Consider the following 22498-nt stretch of genomic DNA (forward strand, 5'->3'; position numbering starts at 1 on the left):
CATTGAATCTTATGTATATCTTACCATTATTTACTATAAATATGTCAACATTTGATTGTTTTATTGACATAATGCATTTCAGTAGAATATAATAGATGCACTTTAAAACTGATTCAATGCCATATGCACTTATAAAGAAGTTTGAAAATAAAAAATTGCAGTTATGCATATTATCTTAATTGATCGTCTTAGCTAGAAGCTTAAAATTACTGCCGGAGTCAAAATATTATGATTGCCATATGGAACACTTTTTTTGCAATTAAAAAAACCACAAACGATTGCTATTTTCGTGCGCATGTGATGTAAAATTAGAACCACGTTTTCAAGCTATATATATATATAATATATCAAACTGAAAAAAAACCACACTGAATCACAGAACGATATATGTAAACTATATTTGAAGGTAGAGTAATCATTTTTTTTTATTTCACTACAACTGAATCACAGTATCAATTATATGTTTACAATTATATAAAAAAAAACATTCTTTTCTATCTTTATTGGCTGTAAATATCATTAAGATATAAACAAAACTAAATACAAAAAATAAAATTAAATCATAGAAGAATTCTTCAAACTTTTATTAAAAATTTAACAAAACTCAAAATGCAGTGTGATCTTGTGGCAGCTTGCTAACCGCGTGTTGTGGAGGTCGTGGGTTGAAATATCAGACGGATCAAACCTAAGATCTGTAGATTTGTATTGTCTTTTTGTGTGCTTTAGAATATTTGAAATTTTATGATCAAGAGCATAATTCTCGTCGAAAATGAGTCAAGTGTTTTTAAAACCCAGGTTAGCATCACATCCACTTTGTATTTTTGTTAAATTTATTTATATTTGTATCCATCTGATGAGTTAAGCCCTTTTCAACTGTATTTCAATAGTTTGTTCTTATGTTGCACTGTTGCAACACTGTCCTAGGTTAGGGATGGTTGGCGTCTTCACACTTAATTAATCTCGCCACGTTCTATATGTGCCGGTCCCACGTCAGGAGCCTATGGTGTTCGGATGCAGCCATTTCACGTTTTCGCGTTTTCTCCTTTCATTTTGCAAACGCGAAATCGGGAAATCGGAAAATCGAGAAATCGGGAAGGCGAAATCGGGAAATTGAGAAATCAGGAAATCGGAAAATCGGGAAATCGGAAAAGCGAGAAAGCGAAAACGGGAAATCGAGAAATCAAGAAAGCAAAAACGCGATAACGCGAAAGCGAAAACGGGAAATGAAATCGATTTCGTGTTTTCATTTTCCCGATTTCTCGATTTTGTGTTTTTTGCTTTCTCTATTTCTCGATTACCCGATTTACCGATTTCCCGATTTCTCGATTTCGCTTTCTCGATTTCTCGATTTCGCTTTCTCGCTTTCTCGATTTCCCGATTTCCCGATTTCTCGATTTCTCGATTTCGCGTGAAAGTGAAAGGAGAAAACGCGAAAACGCGAAAACGCGAAGTGGCCTCTCCCGGCCACAATAGGAGCCTATTATTGAGTGGTTGTCGTTTATAGTTCATGCATGTCATATCTGTTTTTCGTAAACTGCTTTGTTATTAATTATGCCGTTTATTTCTCAATTGAATTGTTTCGTACTTTAAATGTCGGGGACTTATATACCTGACCATACGGACTGAATTTTTCTCATTGTTGAAGACCGTACTATTTACTATAATTTCTTACATCCACTCCATTTGAAGTTTGGTAGATAGATGTCTCATTGGCAATCTTACCACATCTCCTTATTTTTATATTTAATGGAACAAATTGGATGTAAATGTAAATGTTAGGAAGACAAATACGTAAAATGTTTGTAAAATCTGAAAATATTGAAATGTGGATAAAAGTTCGTCTAATAACATTGTCAAAAGTAAATTTTGCCGATCGAGGTTGAAACCCTTATATTTGAACACTTAAGTATTAAAGTCATAAGGAACGAGTGACCGGTGGAAAATAATGTTCTTCCAATTCTTGAAATAATGCATACAAACATCATAAACTTAGTCTTCTGTGTTTCGTATAATCGTCATTTTTTTTCAATCGGTCTGTGTTGTGAAAATATGGCAGGTATTCGTGTTTTGAAGTCGAAGTTTAACGATTGTCACCTGTTTGTCAACAATCGACAAAAAATCAACAAAAAAGTATTGAAATTGAGCACGTGTTTAACATGTAAATTCAGATAATAGTTTATTTTAAGGACATCCATGCGTATTGTGATCACCGGATTTTTACGAGATGGGTCACACTGAGGTCACTTTGCATACGGAAAATATGTCGGGAGAATTGCTTCCTGGAGCAAGCAATTAAGATAAAGTAAACTTCTTCTAAATATGAATAAATTAAAGAATTTTCTTCAAAATAAAAGTATATGTACATAAGTTTTATAATGAAAACTATCCATTGAGTTATAAAAAAACATATGCATTATTTTTTTTAATTTGAGGTTTCTTATGACTTTAAGCTTTTCCCCCTTTTTTATCATTATCTTGTCTATCTTTTTTTTCAACTCATGGCATCTTTTAATAAACTCACAACTTGGCCAATATTGTGAATTTATACTCTTCTCCGTTTAATGGATGTGGTCCTATATGAGACGAATCTACTTATAGTCAAGACAACAGCGACACTGAATAATAAGAGATGGTTCCGCCGGGTATGCATACTTGACATGCATTTTTGCGTTTATAATGAAAACAACTCTTATATTGCAGTGGAATAACTCGTGAACATGAGGATAATGATAGCAAACTTGATGTGTTTGTTACTAGTGGTTAAACCGAGTCTACAATTAAGTAAGTATATTCTACAAAGCTGTATAAAGCTCATGTGCATTTATACTTATAATCTCGTTTACCGTCAATAAAAGGTTTATGGTGAAAATGAACTGTTAACGAAAAAGAAACCACACACACACACCCTCCCCCTTTATATACACACTCACAGTATCTATTTCACGTACCAAGTAGAACATCTTCGACAAAATTTGGACCTCAAAGGTCTAGAAAACATGTAGAAGATTGAAAGATTATGGTTTGTTTTATCTTTCTTCCATGATCTTCCATGATCCGGAAAGAAATAATCATTGTGCTATAACATTTTTATCAACATCTCATTTTTTAATAACAGTTTCTGTCATTTATAGTCTTAATACTTGTCATAGAACAGTAATTTATAAAAAAAAAACAACACCAAAAAACAAGAGGAAATATGAGAAGGGTTATAAAAAAAAACATAAGTTTAAGTGTAGTTGTTACCTCTTATTGTGGCAACTCTCTTAAAGAGGTTTAATTTAAACCATAAGCATTGCAAATGTATATTGAATGTAAAAAAATATAAAGACTGAATATGCATTGAAATATTGCTACCTAGATAAAATAAAAAATCTCAATGAAATAATTTAAATTATGTTCTTGTTCGTCAACTCAAACGAACATAAAATATTTATAAATAAAAAAACAAACACTATTTGGGATATCAGCTCGCCTGGACAGTACAGTTAATCAAATACACGTGTTAACATTGATAAATACATTGTAAGAACTCAACTCACTCTCATAGTCATGATGATACCGACCTTTAATGACATCATTATTGTATCAGAAATATACTTTATCCCGACCCCAAATGCTCCTCAATTTCAATTGTTTTTTGTTTATTTGTAAAATTATTTAGTTCACATATAATGAATTTGGCGGCTAATCAGTGACAGTTTTGTTAATTGACAGCTGGTGTCATCAACCATAGTGTATGTAGCTAACGGTAGACTCGGAAGCGATATGAATGGTAAATTCACGTTTTGTAACAGTAAAGGGACGAGTGTCAACGATTATCTGCTTCTGAAATGTTCTGTCTCCGAACAGTTATGGTATTATTAGTGATTTTGAAGTTCTAGAAATGAATGAGTTTTCGGATCATATGCCTTTATTTTTTGAACTTAACTTTTCCACTATATGTCAAAAAAGAACAAATACTACAACACGCAATTACATTAAATGGGAAACAAGTAAAAAAGATATGCTCAAATGTTACAACCTCATAGAGAAAAACTATTGTTAGTTGTAAATGATATCACTTTAGATGTCGACATACATAACGCCGTAAGAGAGATAACTCGTATTATTTATGAGAGCGCTTTCAAAGTGTTTGGACACTCAGTTTCTATTGATAAAAACATAGATCGCCAAAATCGTCCGAATAATGAATGGTTCGATGAAAATTGCAAAAACGCCCGAAAAACACTTCATGTCACAAGAAACTTTTTTCTACGTCACCAAACGGAAGCAAACAGGAGTGAATACGTTATTGCTAGAAATTCTTACAATACAGTGAAACGAAAAGCTCAGTACAATTTTAAGAGGAGAAAAGGTTTGGAACTTTGTAGTATTGCAAAAACGAATCCAAAGAAATTTTGGTCAACCTTAAAGCCAAAAAACAAATCAAAGTGTGTAGCGGACAACGAAGCAATGTTTAGTTATTTTTAAAATGTTCTTGGTATGAACCCACCTTAACTATCTGATACAGTGTTAGATCTTTTAAACAACACTTATTTTGATGGTGTAAATATAGACTTATTAGATACAGACATCTCTGAAGACGAAATTATTAAAGCACTAAAGAGACTTAAATCCTGGAAAAGTGCAGGTAACGACGAAATTGTAGGTGAGATGTTTTCGTCATGTCCTTCATTTTTCGCACCTATTTTAAAAACTTTGTTCAACTCGATATTTGCTATCGGAGTATATCCAGAAAATTGGACTGAATGTTTAGTTATTCCTGTTCCTAAAAGTGGTGATCTTACGAGTCCGATTAATTATAGACCTATAATATTAGTAAGCATCCTGTCAAAGTTGTTCACTGGTATTCTAACTGTCCGTTTGTTATCGTTGTTTCAGGACGAAAATCATATAATAGACAACCAATTTGGATTCCAGCCAGGACGGTCTGCTGTTGACGCTATATTTATGTTCCAGACCATATGAGTATTTGGACCGTACGCGTACGGTCCGGACCGTATACGTATACTCGTATGGTCCGACCATACGCGTACGTTCGGACCGTATGAGTATACGCGTACGGTCCAGCTGATGTTTTGGGATCATATTGGTTAAATTTAAACAAATATTTATCAAAATCATTATTTTTAGTTATACAAATTGATTTTATTACATGTATATGGATAAAATGATTAAGCGAACAATTGAAATTAAATATGTGTTTATTTTTATATCCGTGATTCCTATTTTGGTACTCAAGGTGACACTGACTTCAACAAAGAACGTCATATTTTTTTTTACAGTAACATAATTTGTTCATGCACGTTGCTTTGCATTTTTTTTGTAAAGTTCCTTAATATTCTAAAACGATTGATTGTCCTCCCACTCTAAGTTTACTTCCGATAACTTCAATTTTAATTAGCATACTTGGCTTCAATATATGAATTGCTGACATGCTTAATACATGAGATTAACAGATTAAATAACCGTGATTTTTTAAAATAGTTATAACATTGTTTTGTTTTATTTCAATTACTATTGAACTTTTTACATTAATTTGAGATGTAAGCTATATTGATCTGTTATATACATTTGTATCTGATAAACGTGACCAACTTCTTAATATTAGTCAGACCGTACGCGTACGGTCCGACCGTATGTGTACGGTCTGACTAATTACGTATTCTGGACAAAAAAAAAACAATCTATTTTTTTCGCGACAAGTCGAAAACAATCATCATTGGGGTATCTAGTTTAAAAAATGTGTCCGGTGACCCGGCCAACCAACCAAGATGGCCACCATGGCTAAAAATAGAACATAAGGGTAAAATGCAGTTTTTGGCTTATAACTCAAAAACCAAAGCATTTAGAGCAAATCTGACATGGGTAATATTGTTTATCAGATCAAGATCTATCTGCCCTGATATTTTCAGATGAATTGGACAATCCGTTGTTGGGTTGCTGCCCCTAAATTGGTAATTTAAAGGAAATATTACTGTTGTTGGTTATTATCTTGAATATTATTATAGATAGAGATAAACTGTAAACAGCAATAATGTTCAGCAAAGTAAGATTTACAAATAAGTCACATGACCGAAATGGTCAGTTGACCTCTTTACGAGTTATTGCCCTTTATGGTAAATTTTTAGCCATTTTTCGTAAATCTGAGTAATCTTTTACAAAAATCTTCTCCTCTGGAACTACTGGGCCAAATTAATCCAAACTTGGCCACAATCATCTTTGGGGTATCTAGTTTAAAAAATGTGTCCGGTGACCCGGTCACCAAAAAAAAAAAACATAGCCCCCCCCCCCCCCCCCAGAAAATCAAATGGTTGCTGCCTTAAGCATAAATTAAAATTGTACTGTGGCTTCGTAGACTTCCGAAGGGCGTTTGATAAGGTGGACAGAAGAATTTTGATATACAAACTTCTCAAATCTGGAGTTAGCAGTAAATTCGTATCAATGGTAAATTCTATTTAGTCCTGTGTGCGTTTACGTGTGTGGTCTGGCGGAGTACTATCAGAGACTTTTGATAACCATCTTGGTGTAAAACAAGGCGAGCAGTTATCTCCCTTACTTTTCTTATTTTTTATAAATGACATTATTCAAGATATCTCCACTGATGTAAACGAAGAAGTCATATCTTTGAATGGAATTCTTATATATTTAATACTTTTAGCTGACGACACCGTTTTATTTGGAAAAACACCGACTGTTCTGCAACACTTATTTGATAAACTTTTTTTTTACTGCAATAAATGGAATATCGAAGTTAACGCTGATAGAACCAAAGTAGTGTTATTTAGAAATGGATTTAGACCAGTAGACACTAATTTTTACTATGATAACAAGGAACTGCAAGTTGTTAATTCATATGTGTACCTTGGTGTATTATTACATTACAACGGAAAGTTTTTACATACTCAAAAACGTCTAGCACAACAAGGATCTAGAGCCATGTCATCTTTAATGAACTCTCTAAAACAATTCTTTATCAATCCAGAAGAACAGATGTTTCTTTTCGACAGTATAGTCGGATCCGTCTTATGCTATGCATCAGAAATATGGGGTTTCCATCGTGGTAAAGATATCGAACTTATTCATAATCGTTTTTGTAGATTTGTGTTAAAATTGGGTCGAAATGTACCAACATGTTTTTTATATGGCGAACTTGGCCATTTACCTCTTTTTATTGTTAGAAAACAAAAAATATTGAAATATTGGTTACATATTATTACAAATAAACCCAAGGTTGTATATGATGTGTATAAACTCTTGTATGACGATGCTATCAATGGTTATGTAAACTGGGCCTCAAATATACGAGATATATTATATGATCTTGGTTTAAACTATGAATGGCTAAATAGTTATCAAAGGTACCAGGATTATAGTTTGTACGCCAGACGCGCGCCTCGCTTTTAAACCAAGATGCTACCACAATATGTATAAATACTACTAAAACTCGTATCAAAGATCAATACTTGCAGAATTGGTCAACTACTATTCAGGAATGTAGTAAACTGTCATTTTATTGTAGATTTAAATTAACTTTTTATATTGAAAAATATCTTTCTTATATCAATAATGTTAGTCTGTTAACAAAATTACGTAGTGGAACATTAAAGTTAAATATTGAAGTAGGTCGTTATAATAATATTCCTAGAGAAAATCGTTTATGTGAATGTTGTAAAATGTTTGTTATTGAAGATGAATATCATTTTGTTCTTGTTTGTCCAGCTTATAGATCTGTACGAACCCAATTTTTACCAAAGTATTATTGTTCTTGGCCTAATGATCTAAAACTATTAAATATACTACAAGCTTCTAGTAAATATCTTACGATTAAATTCTGTAATTATGTAAAAGCTGCATGGAATATACGATCAAATATAGTCTCATAACTTTATATGTCATGTCATTGTATTATACTATTGTTCCCTGCTGTCTATTCATGTTTTATATTATGTAATATATGTTGTTAATTTTGCCATAACATGTCTATGCTTCTGCAATAAAGATTCATTCATTCATTCATATTTCCTTTAACTCATTATCAATGTTTCTTAATTAGCTTATTTTGACAAAATTTAACCATACTGGCTGCAAAAAGCGAATTATTATTTCACTATTCCACTTTATTAATGATTGAACAAAAACAATACCATGTTTTATATTTTATATATCTCGTAGCTAATGCCACTTTAATTTTTTTTTTATCTTTTGGTTTATGATGTATCATGGTGTTTGAATAATTAATTACTGTATACTCTTAATGATGTCATATGTTTTATTAAATGCATAGCTTGGTGACATATGATTTTTACAAAACTTTCTGTATTGTTTAACAAAATTAATATCCCACCTTAGCAATGAACATTTATCGACAAAAATGTGTCGTTACAAAAACAGGGAGATGTGGTATATGACTGCCGAAGAGACATATCCACCAATGTTCAAATGTAGACGTTCTCTTTTGCATTGAAAGAATTAAGATCATTTAACTTTTACTTAACAATAAGATAAAGATGGATAACCAAAACATCTTAAAAATTGCAAAAGAAAAATTGTCTACCATGTAGTTTAGAAGAGAAACACAGAAACGGAATAAGGTCAATGTCTGAAACGTCTTGAAAATTTGTTTATCACTACAATAATGTAATATATGTATCCTATTGGAATGGAATTTTTGAAACAAGGATTTTACTTAACGGTTTACATACAGGAACTTCTTAGGAAGAAAGATAAGGAGTTAGCAATATCCTTTAACTCAACTTTCCGCTATATAGATGATGTTCTTTCACTAAATAATTCAAAATTTGGTGACTATGTTGAACGCATCTCTCCCATCGAACTAGAGATAAAGGATACTACAGATACTGTTAAGTCGGCCTCATATCTTGCCTTACATCTAGAAATTGACAATGAGGGTCGGTTGACAACAAAACTTTACGACAAAAGAGATGATTTCAGCTTTCCAATTGTGAACTTTCCATTTCTAAGTAGCAACATTCCAGCAGCAAATGCATACGATGTATATATCTCCCAATTGATACGATATTCCCGTGCTTGCATTTCCTATCATGATTTCCTTGATAGAGGGTTGCTGCTCACAAGGAAGCTATTAAACCAAGAGTTCCAAATGGTGAAGTTTTACGGACTCCATTACGATTTGGTTGACCGTTATGTAATAACCGTTTCACAAATGATATCGGATATGTTCCTTACGTCCTAACTACAAACCCGTTCCCTTTCATGAACTTGAGCTACCGAATTAGACTATATACCGGATTTGTAATCACATTAGCAACACGACGGGTTAACAAACATTTGGGTAAACTTTCCACAAATGCAAAGATTCCCATCACCAACATACATTCTCAAACCTCAAGACTTGGAGCAGGATCTGCTTACCCTTCCGGAGCACCTGATATCACCCCTAGTTTTTGGTGGGCTTCGTGTTGTTTATTCTTTAGTTTTCTATGTTATGTCATGTGTACTATTGTTTGTCTGTTTGTCTATTTCATTTTTTAGCAATGGTGTTGTCAGTTTATTTTCGATTTATGAGTTTGACTGTCCCTCTGGTATCTTTCGTCCCTCTTTTACAGTTGTTATCATGTCCTTCGTTTTTAGTTTTATAAATATTCATATGCTGCATTAATACGGAATAAATTTAACTTTTCGATTTCTTGTACGTTTGTGGTTTCTCTTAACTGTAAAAAAAAACCAAAAATGTGTATGTGGTATGATTACCTTTGAAACAAACTCTCCACAAGGATTTTTCAAGTATCGGTGTCATCATAGCCGACTAGATGATAACACGTTAATACCGACATTGTACAATAATTAAGATTATCATTTTTAAAGCTTAAAAACACTCATTTTGAGAGATGACAAATATATATGTCTTTCAATGACGGGAAAACTTATATTATTAGACATTTGCAAGATGCTCATTTTGTCTATTGTCAAACCTAGCACCTCAAACTCTATACATTGATAATGGCAACGCAATGATGTATCCAAAAACTAATGAAAATTCATAAAAATATTGACTTATGTTTTCAAATCACAAATTTTGAATGGTTAAAATGTTTATCTAAGCCAATATAATTACGATAACATCTTTGAGTCGCACTTGCAGAACAAATATTTTTTTTTATTGATGTACTCACACTTAAAATGTAATAGATAATCACGAACTGCATTCTCTAAGATAAACATTTTCCTCTCTCTCTTTTCTAGTTGACACAAAAGCAGATGTCTTGTTTATTCTGGACATGTCAGGTAGTGTTGGAAAGGATAATTTCCAAACTGTGAAAAACACCGCAGCGAATATAGCAGGTCAATTCACGATCAGTAAGAAACACACACAGGTCGGCGTAGATGTATTTTCAACAAATGTTAAAACAGAAATAAAGTTGAAAAGTTTGAATTTGATACAACTTCTTCGACATTTTATCAAACAGATCCCGTATGTAGGTGGTGGGACAAAAACCTATGATGCACTAGATCATGCCAGAAAGAGCAGTTTTACAAAGAAGAATGGCAAGTAGTCTTTAAATTTTACTGTATCGATGATAAAATTACTTTCAGGACATCATTCGTAAATATAAATCAACGTGCAGACATCTAATACATTCAGGTATTTCACATCCCCTCTTCAATGGTAATAATATTCTATACAAATCACAAAAATGTCGTCATTCACACCAAAAGCTAACCAAACCTTTAAACAAACTTCTTCAGAAAGAATCCAGTTACGATGCTGTTTTCAAGTCATTAAAGATGGCATTGTTGAACTAATAATGAGTCTTTGCATCGGAAATTAACCAAATCATTTTAAAACCAGTTGTCGTAGTGATACGTGTAATGTTCTTCTCTTGTCAATTATGGAGACATGAAACAAAATCTCTAATAGGATTGATTGTGATTAATCAGCATAAGATGAAGACATACTATTTCTATCAGTTCAATTGATGTCTGGAGCTGGCATGTCAGCAACTGCTAGTAGTCCTTTGTTAATTTATGTATCATTGTCATTTTGCTTATTTTTTGGTTTTGTGACTTAAACAACATCGGACTCGGACTTCTTTTAAACTGAGTGAGTTTTACTGTTCGTATTGCTGTTTATTTTTTCCACATTATAGGTAAAGGGGAAAGGTTGATACCTTCTCATTTGTGGACTTTCCATTTCTTTGTAGCAAAATTCCAGCAGAGCAGTATTTCCTATCATGATTTCCTAGATAGAATGTTGCTACTCATGAGGAAGCTATTAAACTAGGAGTTCCAAGTAATAAAGTTAAAATAATCCCTTCGTAAATTTTACGAACGCAATCCAGAGTTGGTTGATTGTTATGGAATATCCATTTCACAGATGATTGCGGATATTGTTTTTATGTCGTTTTTAACTACACTCCAACCTTCTTTTCCCGAATGTGATCTACCGAATTAGACTCATTACCTAGTTTGTACAAACATGAGCAACACGACTGGTGCAACATGTGGAGCAGAATCTGCTTACCCTTCCGTAGCATCTGAGATCCCTCATATGTTGGTGTAGTTCGTGTTGCTCAGTCTTTAGTTTGCTATGATTGTTTTGAGTACTATTGTTTGTCTGTTTGCCTTGTTTTGTTTTTAGCCATGACGTTGTCGGTTTATTTTCGACTTATTAATCTAAATGATCTCTGATCTCACAAACTATGCGCCTGTCTTGAACCCCTAGCATTTGCTAGTCTTGTGTTTTCAATTAAAGTTCATTTAAATAGACTTTAGGTCTGGAGTTGGCATGTCAGTAACTGCTATTAGTCCTTTGTTAATGTATGTATCATTGCCATTTTGCTTAGTTTCTTTTATTATCTATTCTGCCATCGAACTCGGACTATTTTTAAAGCTAAATATAACTGTATTGCTGTGTGTGCGTGTTTTGTACATTTAATAGAGGTATAGAGGAGGGTGGATATCACACAAAATATGTTTAACCCGGTCTAATTTTTGCGCCTATTCCATTTCAGGAGCATCTGGACATCACTATGAAGTTTATTTTCACTAAACTAGTACACGTTTTAGTTTAGGGGCCAGTAATTCAAAAGAATGAGGGATATTTATCTTTTAAATATTAATCAGAACACCTACTATGTCATTGATAAATCTTATAAATAGTTATCATTGATGGAAACGGGAAACACTTATACCCTGTTATAATTTTTAATATATCTTTTTCACCTTAAATGTGATAAAAAATGTCCATAGCAAGTGAACTTTGAGAAGGATTTCCAAATATGATTCTTCAAAAAAAATAATTTTAAGTCAGCGTTTACTGTTTTCAATGGCCATTTGAAAATAACATTCATATTTTTTTATTTTTTCCGATTGTTTCATTGTGGTTATTGTATGTTTGACTATGGGTTGATTTAAAAATTAAAAAAAATCCATTTTCGTCGCAGTTAATTTTTCCACAGCAATTAAGATTGAAAAATGATGAATCAATCTAATTATCAAGAAAAACGTATTTTAAATCAATGTTTTCTAATGTCAACTGCATTTTGAAATGTAAACTCCAAACCTCCGTTCGACAGATGTCGTATGTACAGTATAAAAATGGATTGACATAATAGAAAGGTTGATAGTTTCTGCTTTGCAAACTTTCATTATTTAGAAATGAAAAGTGGTAATTGTTATTGAAAGTTTTTATCGAATTTTAAGAGATTTGATACAGAAAAATGTATCAAAATGACGTATTGTGTTTATGAATTTCATATACCATGGCAATGATATATTTCGTAAAAAAATAATAAATAAATTGATTGATAAGTATGAGAATAAATTTAATAATGAAAATCTTCTTACTCAGTGGAACTTGTTTAAAATTGATACCAGAGACACTACAATTAAATATTGTAAATCGAAAGCCAAAGAAAGAAAAAATAAAATCAAGGTTTTGGAAAGCGAAATTAAAGTTTTAAACGAAAGGTTAGATACACTACCTACAGACACAAATAATAATCTTTCTAATGAAATTAAACAATTAGAAAATGAACTAGACCATATATACTCATTAAAGGCAAAAGGGGCCCAAATTAGGTCAAGAATAAAATGGGTAGAGGAAGGTGAAAAAAATACAAAATTCTTTTTATCTTTAGAAAAACACAGGCAATCAAAAAAATCTATTAATAAGTTATTGTCCCAAAATGGGGAGGTAACTGTAGATCAAAGTGAAATTCTTAATATGAGTAAAGAGTATTACAAAGTTCTATACAAAAGCTCTAACCCTGATACTGAAATCTTAAAATCATATATTGAGGGTACAAACATAAATCATTCTTTGACATCTTCTGAAAGTAAACAGGTAGATGGTAAATTAACACTAGAAGAGTTAACATCCTCCATTTTTAAAATGAAACTAAATAAAACACCTGGGAAAGACGGTTTAACTGTAGAGTTTTACAGACAATTTTGGCCAAAACTGAAGAACATAGTTTTGAAAGTTTCTAATACTTGTTATGATAAAGAATCTTTATCTAATACCCAAAAGATTGGGATTATATCATTAATTTACAAGAAAAATGACCCTTTGTCCCTGGATAATTACCGTCCAATAACTTTATTAAATATAGATGTGAAATTAATAACATATACTTTAGCACAAAGACTTAAAAAAATCTTACCATTAATAATCCATAGAGACCAAAATGGATACATAAAAAATCGCTATATAGGATTCAATGTGCGTCAAATTCAAGACATTATAGATTATTCTGAAAATTTTAATATTGAAGGAGCTATATTATTTATCGACTTTACTAAAGCATTTGATTCACTGGAATGGGATTTTATGTTGGAATCATTAAAGAAATTTGGGTTTAATGAATCATTTCAGAAGTGGGTTAAAACCCTATATTTTGACATAAAAGGATGTATTTTAAATAATGGGTGGATTTCAGAAACCTTCAACATTGAGCGCGGAATTCGACAAGGATGTCCTTTAAGCGCTTTATTGTTTGTTTTATCAGTTGAATTACTTGCTTGCAGAATAAGAGACTCTAATGATATAAAAGGAATACAAATAAAAATTGATAAAAAAACTCATAGTCTAAAAAAAATTCACAATTAGCAGATGACACAACTCTTTTTTTAAAATCTAAAAATGAAATAAAGCATGCACTTAATATAATTGAAACCTTTGGATCGCTCTCTGGACTCAAACTTAATAGAAATAAAACAGAAGGTATTTGGCTAGGTAAACTTAAACACTGCAAGGACAAATTCGAAAACATTAATTGGAAACATAACGTAAAAAGTCTTGGCATTTATTTTGGCTCTGACAAGAAAGAATGTCAAAAACTTAATACAGAAAAACAGTTGGAAAAATCAGAAAAAATAATTAATGATTGGAAAAAAAGGAAAATTAGCATGATTGGTAAAATCACTATCATCAAAACACTTGTCATACCTAATATAACATATATTGCATCACTAATAAATCTGTGCAAAGAAACTATATCTAAGTTTAAGAAGATGATATATAACTTTTTATGGGACGGTGGTAGTGAGAAAGTTAAACGCTCAGTGCTAAGAAAAAATTATTTAGAAGGGGGGTTAAAAATGACAGATCTAGATTCTTACATTGAAGCAATGAAAATAAACTGGGTTAAAGGCTTACAGATGAAACGTGGGCAAACTGGAAAATAATTCCAACCTACTATTTCAGTGAGTTTGGGGGTAAGAACCTCATATTTAAAATGAATCTGGGTTCTCATAAATCATTAAAGAACATAAAAAACCTGCCTAATTTTTACTTAGAAATCTTAAAATGCTGGATTATAAATGGTGGCGGGAAGACAAAAAACCCTGAGAACTTTTTAGATATAAGGAAACAAGTTATATGGGGAAATCAATATATTAAAAATCAAGGCAAAAGTTTGTATTTTAAACATTGGATAGAAGAAGATATAATTTTTATTAACGACATAATCGACGATAAAGGAGAAAGGAGTAGGGGCTTTAATGGCCTAAAATGGCCCCAGATTTACAAGATAATAAAAATTCTAACAGAGCAGATTTTTCTCCATAAATTATTAGAATATGAGTAAATGATTTTAAAAAAATGGTTTTTTTTAACTAAAAAAGGTTCAATGACGTCACAATGGTAGGTTCAAATGACGTCATAATTGGGAAAATAAGCAAAAATACCGAAAATTTGATGGTTTTTCTAAATTTTGACCACCGCACCATGCTTGCACCAATTAGAAATTTTAACATTTTGACAAGTTTATACATATCAAACTTCGGTTAAAAAATCTTTTTGGTGCAAGGTTGGTGCGATAGTTTATTTTATATATTTCATAGCCAAGAGGAGCAATAAAAAGCTGAAATCCAAATTGGACTTTTTCATCTGACAAAGTTTAGTTTATACATTCTTATACCTATAGAAACTTAATTTTTTTGTTTATGAATGTAAAGTGTATTCCTAATTATATTTCTGTAAGTTTATCTAGTTAAATTTCTTTAAAAAATCCGACAGCAATAGACTTCATGTGTAAGGAAGTCAATAACAACTTTGAGGACAATTTTTTTAATTATGAAATTTTAGATAGACCTTCCTTCAATATAACAAAATCTGCACATTTCTGATGTTTTTGCTAATTATAAATTCAAAATTTGTTGTTTGAATGGGGTAATCTTCTCTCTCTGGTATTAGGGTCAGATCCATGATGTATGTAACGAAAAGTGGGGGGGAGGGGGGGGTGTATTTTACTTAAATTTCCATAATTGGCGAGAAACACGAGATTTATTTCGAAAATGAAACTACATATATTTCAATTGGATGTGTCTTTGTGGGTAATGTGCATAGAGAACAAGTTCTATAAAATTTGATGGTAAAAAAACTGAAACGGCATAAGGGTAGACTATCCATATATCCGTATAAACATGTATATATTATTATATAAGTACGCCTGAGCCTGTGACAACTCTACAACAGATTTATTCATTGGGTCACCAGCAGTGATGGTGATACATGGCTGTGTACATTATGTATATACAACTCGTCTAAACATCAACCCAACAATGTAAGATCTGTAAATTTGCAAATGTATATATATATATATATGGATAATTGACCTTTCCATGCATAGAAACAAGAGCCTGAAGTCTGTAAGCATACTACATGTTGTTACCTTTTTAAAGGTTATGTTTTGAATAGTTTTATAATCATGGGTAAAAATGAAGTGTTAATTTTAAAATGTGACCCGGCTTTGTTGTTAAGCCCCATTTGTGGGCATTATGTTTTCTGGTCTATGCGTCTGTTCGTCTGTGCGTATGTCAGTCTGTTCGTCCGATTGTCCTTGTGTCTCGCTTCAGGTTTAAGTGTTTGGTCAAGGTAGTTGAATTTGACATCAGACTCGGAGTAGATTACCTTAGCCGTATTTGGCACAACTTTTTGGAATTTCGGATCCTCAATGCTCTTCAACTTTGTATTTATTTGGCTTTTCAACTATTTTGATCTGAGCGTCACTGATGAGTCTTATGAAGACGAAACGCGCGTCTGGCGTATAAAATTATAATCCTGGTACTTTTGATAACTATAATCAGACTTTTTTTAAGTAAATTTTACTGTGTGTATTGTGTGTTTGAATTTTTTCTACTTTGCCTAGGGAGGGGGAGGGGGTTTGAGATCGCAACAATAACATGTTTAAATCTGCCGATTTTTTGGGCCTGTCCTAACCTAGGATTTCCTGGTCATTGTTAGTCTTTCGATTTGGGCATCCATGTACTAAAGACACATTCTTGTTTTCAATAATTTTTACGAATATATAATGAATATTGTCATCATGATCAAAGACCAAGTCATACGACGCTAAGATTAGTGGAGGCGAAACTGAGTAAACTAGTCACATTGACAAAAACTACAATAAAACAAATAATATATATATATATATATTGAATATAGAAAAAATCTCAAAGAATACAGATTTATTTGATATAGTAGCATGTTCCAGTTTTGTAATTCTATAGAATGATACGGTTATGTGTCTGGACGACTGAAATAGATAATAAAAATAAGATGAATTTGGAAAAGTCAACCCTATTAACGATCCTTTACATTAGTCTAGAGGGGTTGGGGTTAGGAGGGGGTGTACTTCAATACTTAATTGATAGGGGGTGCCGCTGTTTTGACACCTCACCCAGTTTTACATTTTAAAAATATATACCTTTTCATAAATTGCGTAGGAAAAAAAGTTATATCATATATATCTGATAGTTTTCTCAACTTTTCACTTATTCAAGCTTAAAGTCATAAGAAACCTCAAATTAAAAAAAAATATGCATATGTTTTTTATAACTTTATGGATAGTTTTCATTATACAACTTCTGTACATATAAATTTTTTTCTGAGGAAAATTCTTTAATTTGTCCACATTTAGAAAAAGTTTAATTATTTTTTATGCTTGCTTCCAGGAAGCAATTCGCCGACATATTTTCCGTATGCATAGTGACCCGAGCGTAACCCTCCTCGTAAAATTCCGGTGACCACAATACGCATGGATCTGTCATTGAAATAAACAAATATCTGATTATACATGTTAAACACGTGCTCAATACCCATGCTTTTTGTGATTTGTTTACTTTAAGGTGGCAATCGTTAAAACTCGGCTTCAAAACACGGCATTTAATGAGCAGCCATATGTGTTAAATCATAACAAACAGAGTGAAAAAAAAATGACGATTATATGATATATTTGCGAAAATAATGATACAATCGTGCACAGAGGACTAAGTTTATGATGTATACATGCATTGGTTCAAGAATTGAACAAACATTATTTTTCACCGCTCACGCGTTTCATATGACTTTAAAAAGGTGTAAATAGAAATGCCCCCCTTCAACCCATACCCCTTCCGGAAAGATAACTACTGTCATGGAAATACACTGACTTTTGAAAACACCCTTTAATGCATGTGTCTGTATCTATTTATTTAAGATAATCAATATTAAGATTTCTAGCGCTAAATGTGTCTTGTCTTTATATTATTCTTCTTATCGCTGATAAGTGAGACCCCACCCAGCATCAGATGCACAATCTATATATATCAGCAATACCCGGTGTTTTGTTTTGTTTGTTGGTGTTTCAATATTGCTTTCCCCCTTAATATTTACCTTGGAGTTTGTTTCTTTTTACAATTTACATCTTAAATTGCCTTTCTGTTTCAATATATTTAAAATTAAATCTTGTAAATAGAAAACAAATCACGGTTGCCATGGGCACATATATGTTGCTATGGAGAAACAACAGTGAATTGGCAAAAATGTGCAATTAATTATGTAATATTTAAATAGTGTACAAGTGTAAAGTTCACTACATGCTAAACAGGTTCAATTTCAAATATAGATATATTTAAGCTGTATAATAATCATATTTGATGAGTTTAACTCCGCCATTTTAGTGGTTGCTAGGCAACAGAATAAACGAGCTAGACCCAAAATTCTATTATTTTCAGAAGGTCTATGGTATAGACTTACAACATGACAAATTAAATGGAATTTGGGGGTGGGGCCAAAAATGGCCCTTATAGCCCCTAGTCCTTTCTCAAAAAATTTTAGACAAACTTAACAGGAAACAAAATTGGATAGCAGAAACATGTATTTTACGTAAAGCTATACCCAAATCTTGGAAAGAAAAATTAAAGAGTAAAACATCTACAAATACTAAAATTCATTTTCAACAAGACATAAAAATGAATAGCCATGGATTGTATTACAATCTGGACAAAATTTCATTCAAAGAAATATATAATATTTTAATTAAATCTAATAATGAGCTCCCAGTAGGATTTTGTGTATGGAAAAATCATTTCACTTTTGATAATGTTACTTATTTTATAAAGAAGAACCTTACTTTTACATTCCATTTTTTAAAAGATAGTAGAATGAAAATGTTTAGATGGAAATTACTGCATAATATTACAGCAATTAATCATAATTTGTATCGTTGGAAAATATCTGATAATCCAAATTGTGTGATTTGTTCCAAATGTGATAACTATAATCATTTTTTCTTTGAATGTAAATGGGTAAAAAATTATTGGTCAATAATTTATGACATATTTATGTATTTTAATATAGATCAACATGTCTTCTGTCTTAAAAATCTTGTACTTGGATATAAAATTGAAGATATTGAATATAATCCAATTAATCATGTCATAACAATGATTTGTTTTGTGATTTATAAATGTTTTTATTTATCAGAAAAGAGAACTAAATTTGTGAACATGTTGTCAGTTCTAAAAAATGAAATTGAAACACAAATGTTATATCATCCAGATAGTCTATTTTTGAGAAAATTACAGAGGAAAATATCAAAACTTTGATTATATATTTTTTTTTAATGAGAATTAGACCTTATACAAATACTACAGTATTTAAATAACAAAGAATCAATCAATTAATAATTGACAAATCAATCAAGATCAGGGGTCAATAGCTCCTTCTTTGATCTCTTCAATATATTTCATTCTTACTTACCTGAAATATTCGATTATTATAAGTTTAAAAATTTACACATTGGATAAGTGACTTGATCACGGTAATAAATTACTCACCATTTCATGAAATTATTTGTCAAGCCATGAGGTCAACCATGCTTGATCATTCTTGATCATTCTACTTTCGGTTAAACTAGTTTTATATAATCAAAACAAATGACGGTCAAAAATCCGGTTATTTTGTGTTCTTTTTTTCTTATTACTTTCCTGAGTGTTTATATATACACATGTGTATATGTCTCTGTTTATATATAGGATCACTGAATAATATATATGTATTGTGTGCTCGTATGAATACTTTGTAAAATGCAACTAACACAAGATATAACTATAAGATATTTTGCTAATCAAATCCCCTGGTTTCATTAGCAATTAACAACACAGGGAGGAACCTTAGCGTCATTGTTGTAGCGCTAAGGGACATTGTTCACAACCAGTAGTAAAATAAAATATTTAAAGTTGAAAAAAAAAAAAAAAAAAAAATATTTCGTAAAAAAATGAACAATAGAATAACACAGATACATTCAAAACCGAGGTTATATAAAAAAAAAAAAAGAAGATGTGGTATGATTGCCAATGAGACAACTGTTCACAAGAGACCAAAATGACACAGACATTAACAACTATTGGTCACCGTACGGCCTTCAACAATGAAGAAAACCCATACCGCATAGTCAGCTTTAAAAGGCCCCGATAAGACAATGTAAAACAATTCAAACGAGAAAACTAACGGCCTTATTTATATAAAAGAATGAACGAAAAAAAAAGTGTACTAACACATAAAAAACGACAACCACTGAATTACAGGCTCCTGACTTGGGACAGGCACATTCTTAAATAATGTGGTGGGGTTAAACATGTTTAACGTCAATTTACAAAAATTATGAAGACTTAATTTAAATACACATACGTGATGTGTCATAATAAGATTATATCTCGGTGAGCAATTTAAAACTATTTTTGTTTTTATACAAGAGTCTTAAACAACTTGAGTTATCTCGCTTGGAAATGTGCAATATTCTTCAACATGGTCGAAGCCCGCCTTCGGGTGCGGGATTTTTATCGCTGCGTTGAAGACTCATTGGTCGCCTTCGACTGCTCTTTAGTCGGGTTGTTGTCTCTTTGATACATTCCCCATTTCCATTCTCAATTTTAACATTTGAAAAGATTTATTCTAACATTGTAATTCACAATGTACCACGCCTCCATTTTTGAGCACATAAAACTAAATCATGTCAGGTTTGATAGAATTTCAATTATTACGATTAAAGGTGAAACAATTCATATTTACAATTTATTTGGATTATTTGCAGTTAAAATGGTTACAATTTAAATCAAGTATGTAACTTGATACATAAGTATTATGATATTAAACATGTTAGCGGGATCCCAACCCTCCCCTAACCTGGGACAGTGGTATAATAGTACAACATAAGAACGAACTATAAAAATCACTTGAAAAAGGCTTAACTCATCCGATGGATAAAAATACAAATACTAAATACAAGTGGACGTGGCCGGGTACTTGTACATCCAAACAACAAAAAGACACTAGGTATATCTGAGACTACTCGCAGTTTACTGACAGCTAGTTCAAAACAACTAACAACTAATTTAAAAAATCATGCATCTAAGACTAAATTATCAAATCAGTATAAAGTTTAGTAAAGATTTGAAAACCTCAATGAAAATGGCTCCTGTTAAAAAAATATATAATGAAAAATAGAGCTACGTCTGAAGATAAAAGACCATATAGTGCAGTATTACAATCAAACTGTACCGTATCCTAATTCAAGTTCATAAAAGGAGGCTTCTTTTTCTTTCGAAATAGATTTACTGCAGCTTCAAAGAAACATAACTGCAAAAAGAGTATATTACCTCTGTTTTCAGCCGAATGAGTTCTTTTCAGTATTTATATTTTTCAAAGTTTTAACAAGTGTGGACACAGATGAGTGTGGATAGTATGTTTGGATGTTTGACAGTGTTTTATGAGTAATGTAGTTCTATGATTTTCCTATATGGTGTTATTAACTGTGTTGCACGATGACAACCAACCTGAGCATTAGGAGTGTTGTTTATTTTATATTTAGTTTAGTTTTTATGTTCAAGACGGGCATGGAAGAGACACTAATTGCATTAGTTACCAAATGATTGATAGAATATGTTCCACATCTGTGGTTTTGGATACATTTTATAGCTAGGAGAGCAACACATAATAGGTTCCATTTTTCGTGATTTTTTAAATTGAGAGATGATATCTGAGAACATGATATAAGGTAGTCGGAAATTACTCTGACGTCCAACGGCTGTTTTGCCAGACAAGCTGGGGCCGTGGGACGTCAGAGCTCGTCCCATATCAAAAAGTGGATATTTGCCCACCCAAAATAGATGCGCTGCTTCGTCGCTTCTGGTGCCGACTGACGGCCTTGGAATTATATAAATCAGGCATCAATCTGTTCATTTTTCATTTATCTCTTCATTGATGTAAGTTTCACCTACCTGCCAACCTTTATTTTCTCATCATTAGACTGTTTTCACAGTGACCCATCGATTTTAGGCATTTTGCCTTTCATTTTCAAAGATTATCACATGACCACGAGAAAACAGTGCTGATTTATGCAAATGACCATAATGTAACACCTCGTTCATTTACGATGCAAGTTATCTAAATGTCCGAGAGCTTCCGATTGTAACGTGGTCGGAACTAAATGCTTCATACCGATCTCCTATAAAGGAGGTGAAAAAATATAAATATTTGCATATTTTGAGTCTTGAGACCACGAACTCTCTCGTAACTTGACGTCCATTTGAAAGTGAAAGTCAAAATGCCGAAATCGATGGGTCACTGTGAAAACTGTCTAATAATGAGAAAATAAAGGTTGGCAGGTAAGTGAAACTTACATAAATGAAGAGATAAATGAAAAATGAACAGATTGATGCCCGATTTATATAATTACAAGGCCGTCAG

General features: G+C 32.0%; 1 protein-coding gene across 1 annotated transcript in view; it reads left to right on the top strand.

The window, feature by feature from the left end:
• The first annotated feature begins 2693 nt into the window (after positions 1-2693).
• Positions 2694-22498, top strand: part of LOC139483652 (cartilage matrix protein-like) — a 30403-nt gene continuing 10598 nt past the window's right edge. Inside the window, exons 1-2 of the mRNA XM_071267627.1 lie at positions 2694-2781; positions 10228-10530. Coding sequence (XP_071123728.1) covers positions 2718-2781; positions 10228-10530 — 367 coding nt within the window. The 5' untranslated portion in view covers positions 2694-2717. The remainder of the gene's footprint in view (positions 2782-10227; positions 10531-22498) is intronic.

The sequence above is a fragment of the Mytilus edulis genome, chromosome 7 (genome assembly GCF_963676685.1).
Source record: "Mytilus edulis chromosome 7, xbMytEdul2.2, whole genome shotgun sequence".
NCBI lineage: Eukaryota > Metazoa > Mollusca > Bivalvia > Mytilida > Mytilidae > Mytilus > Mytilus edulis.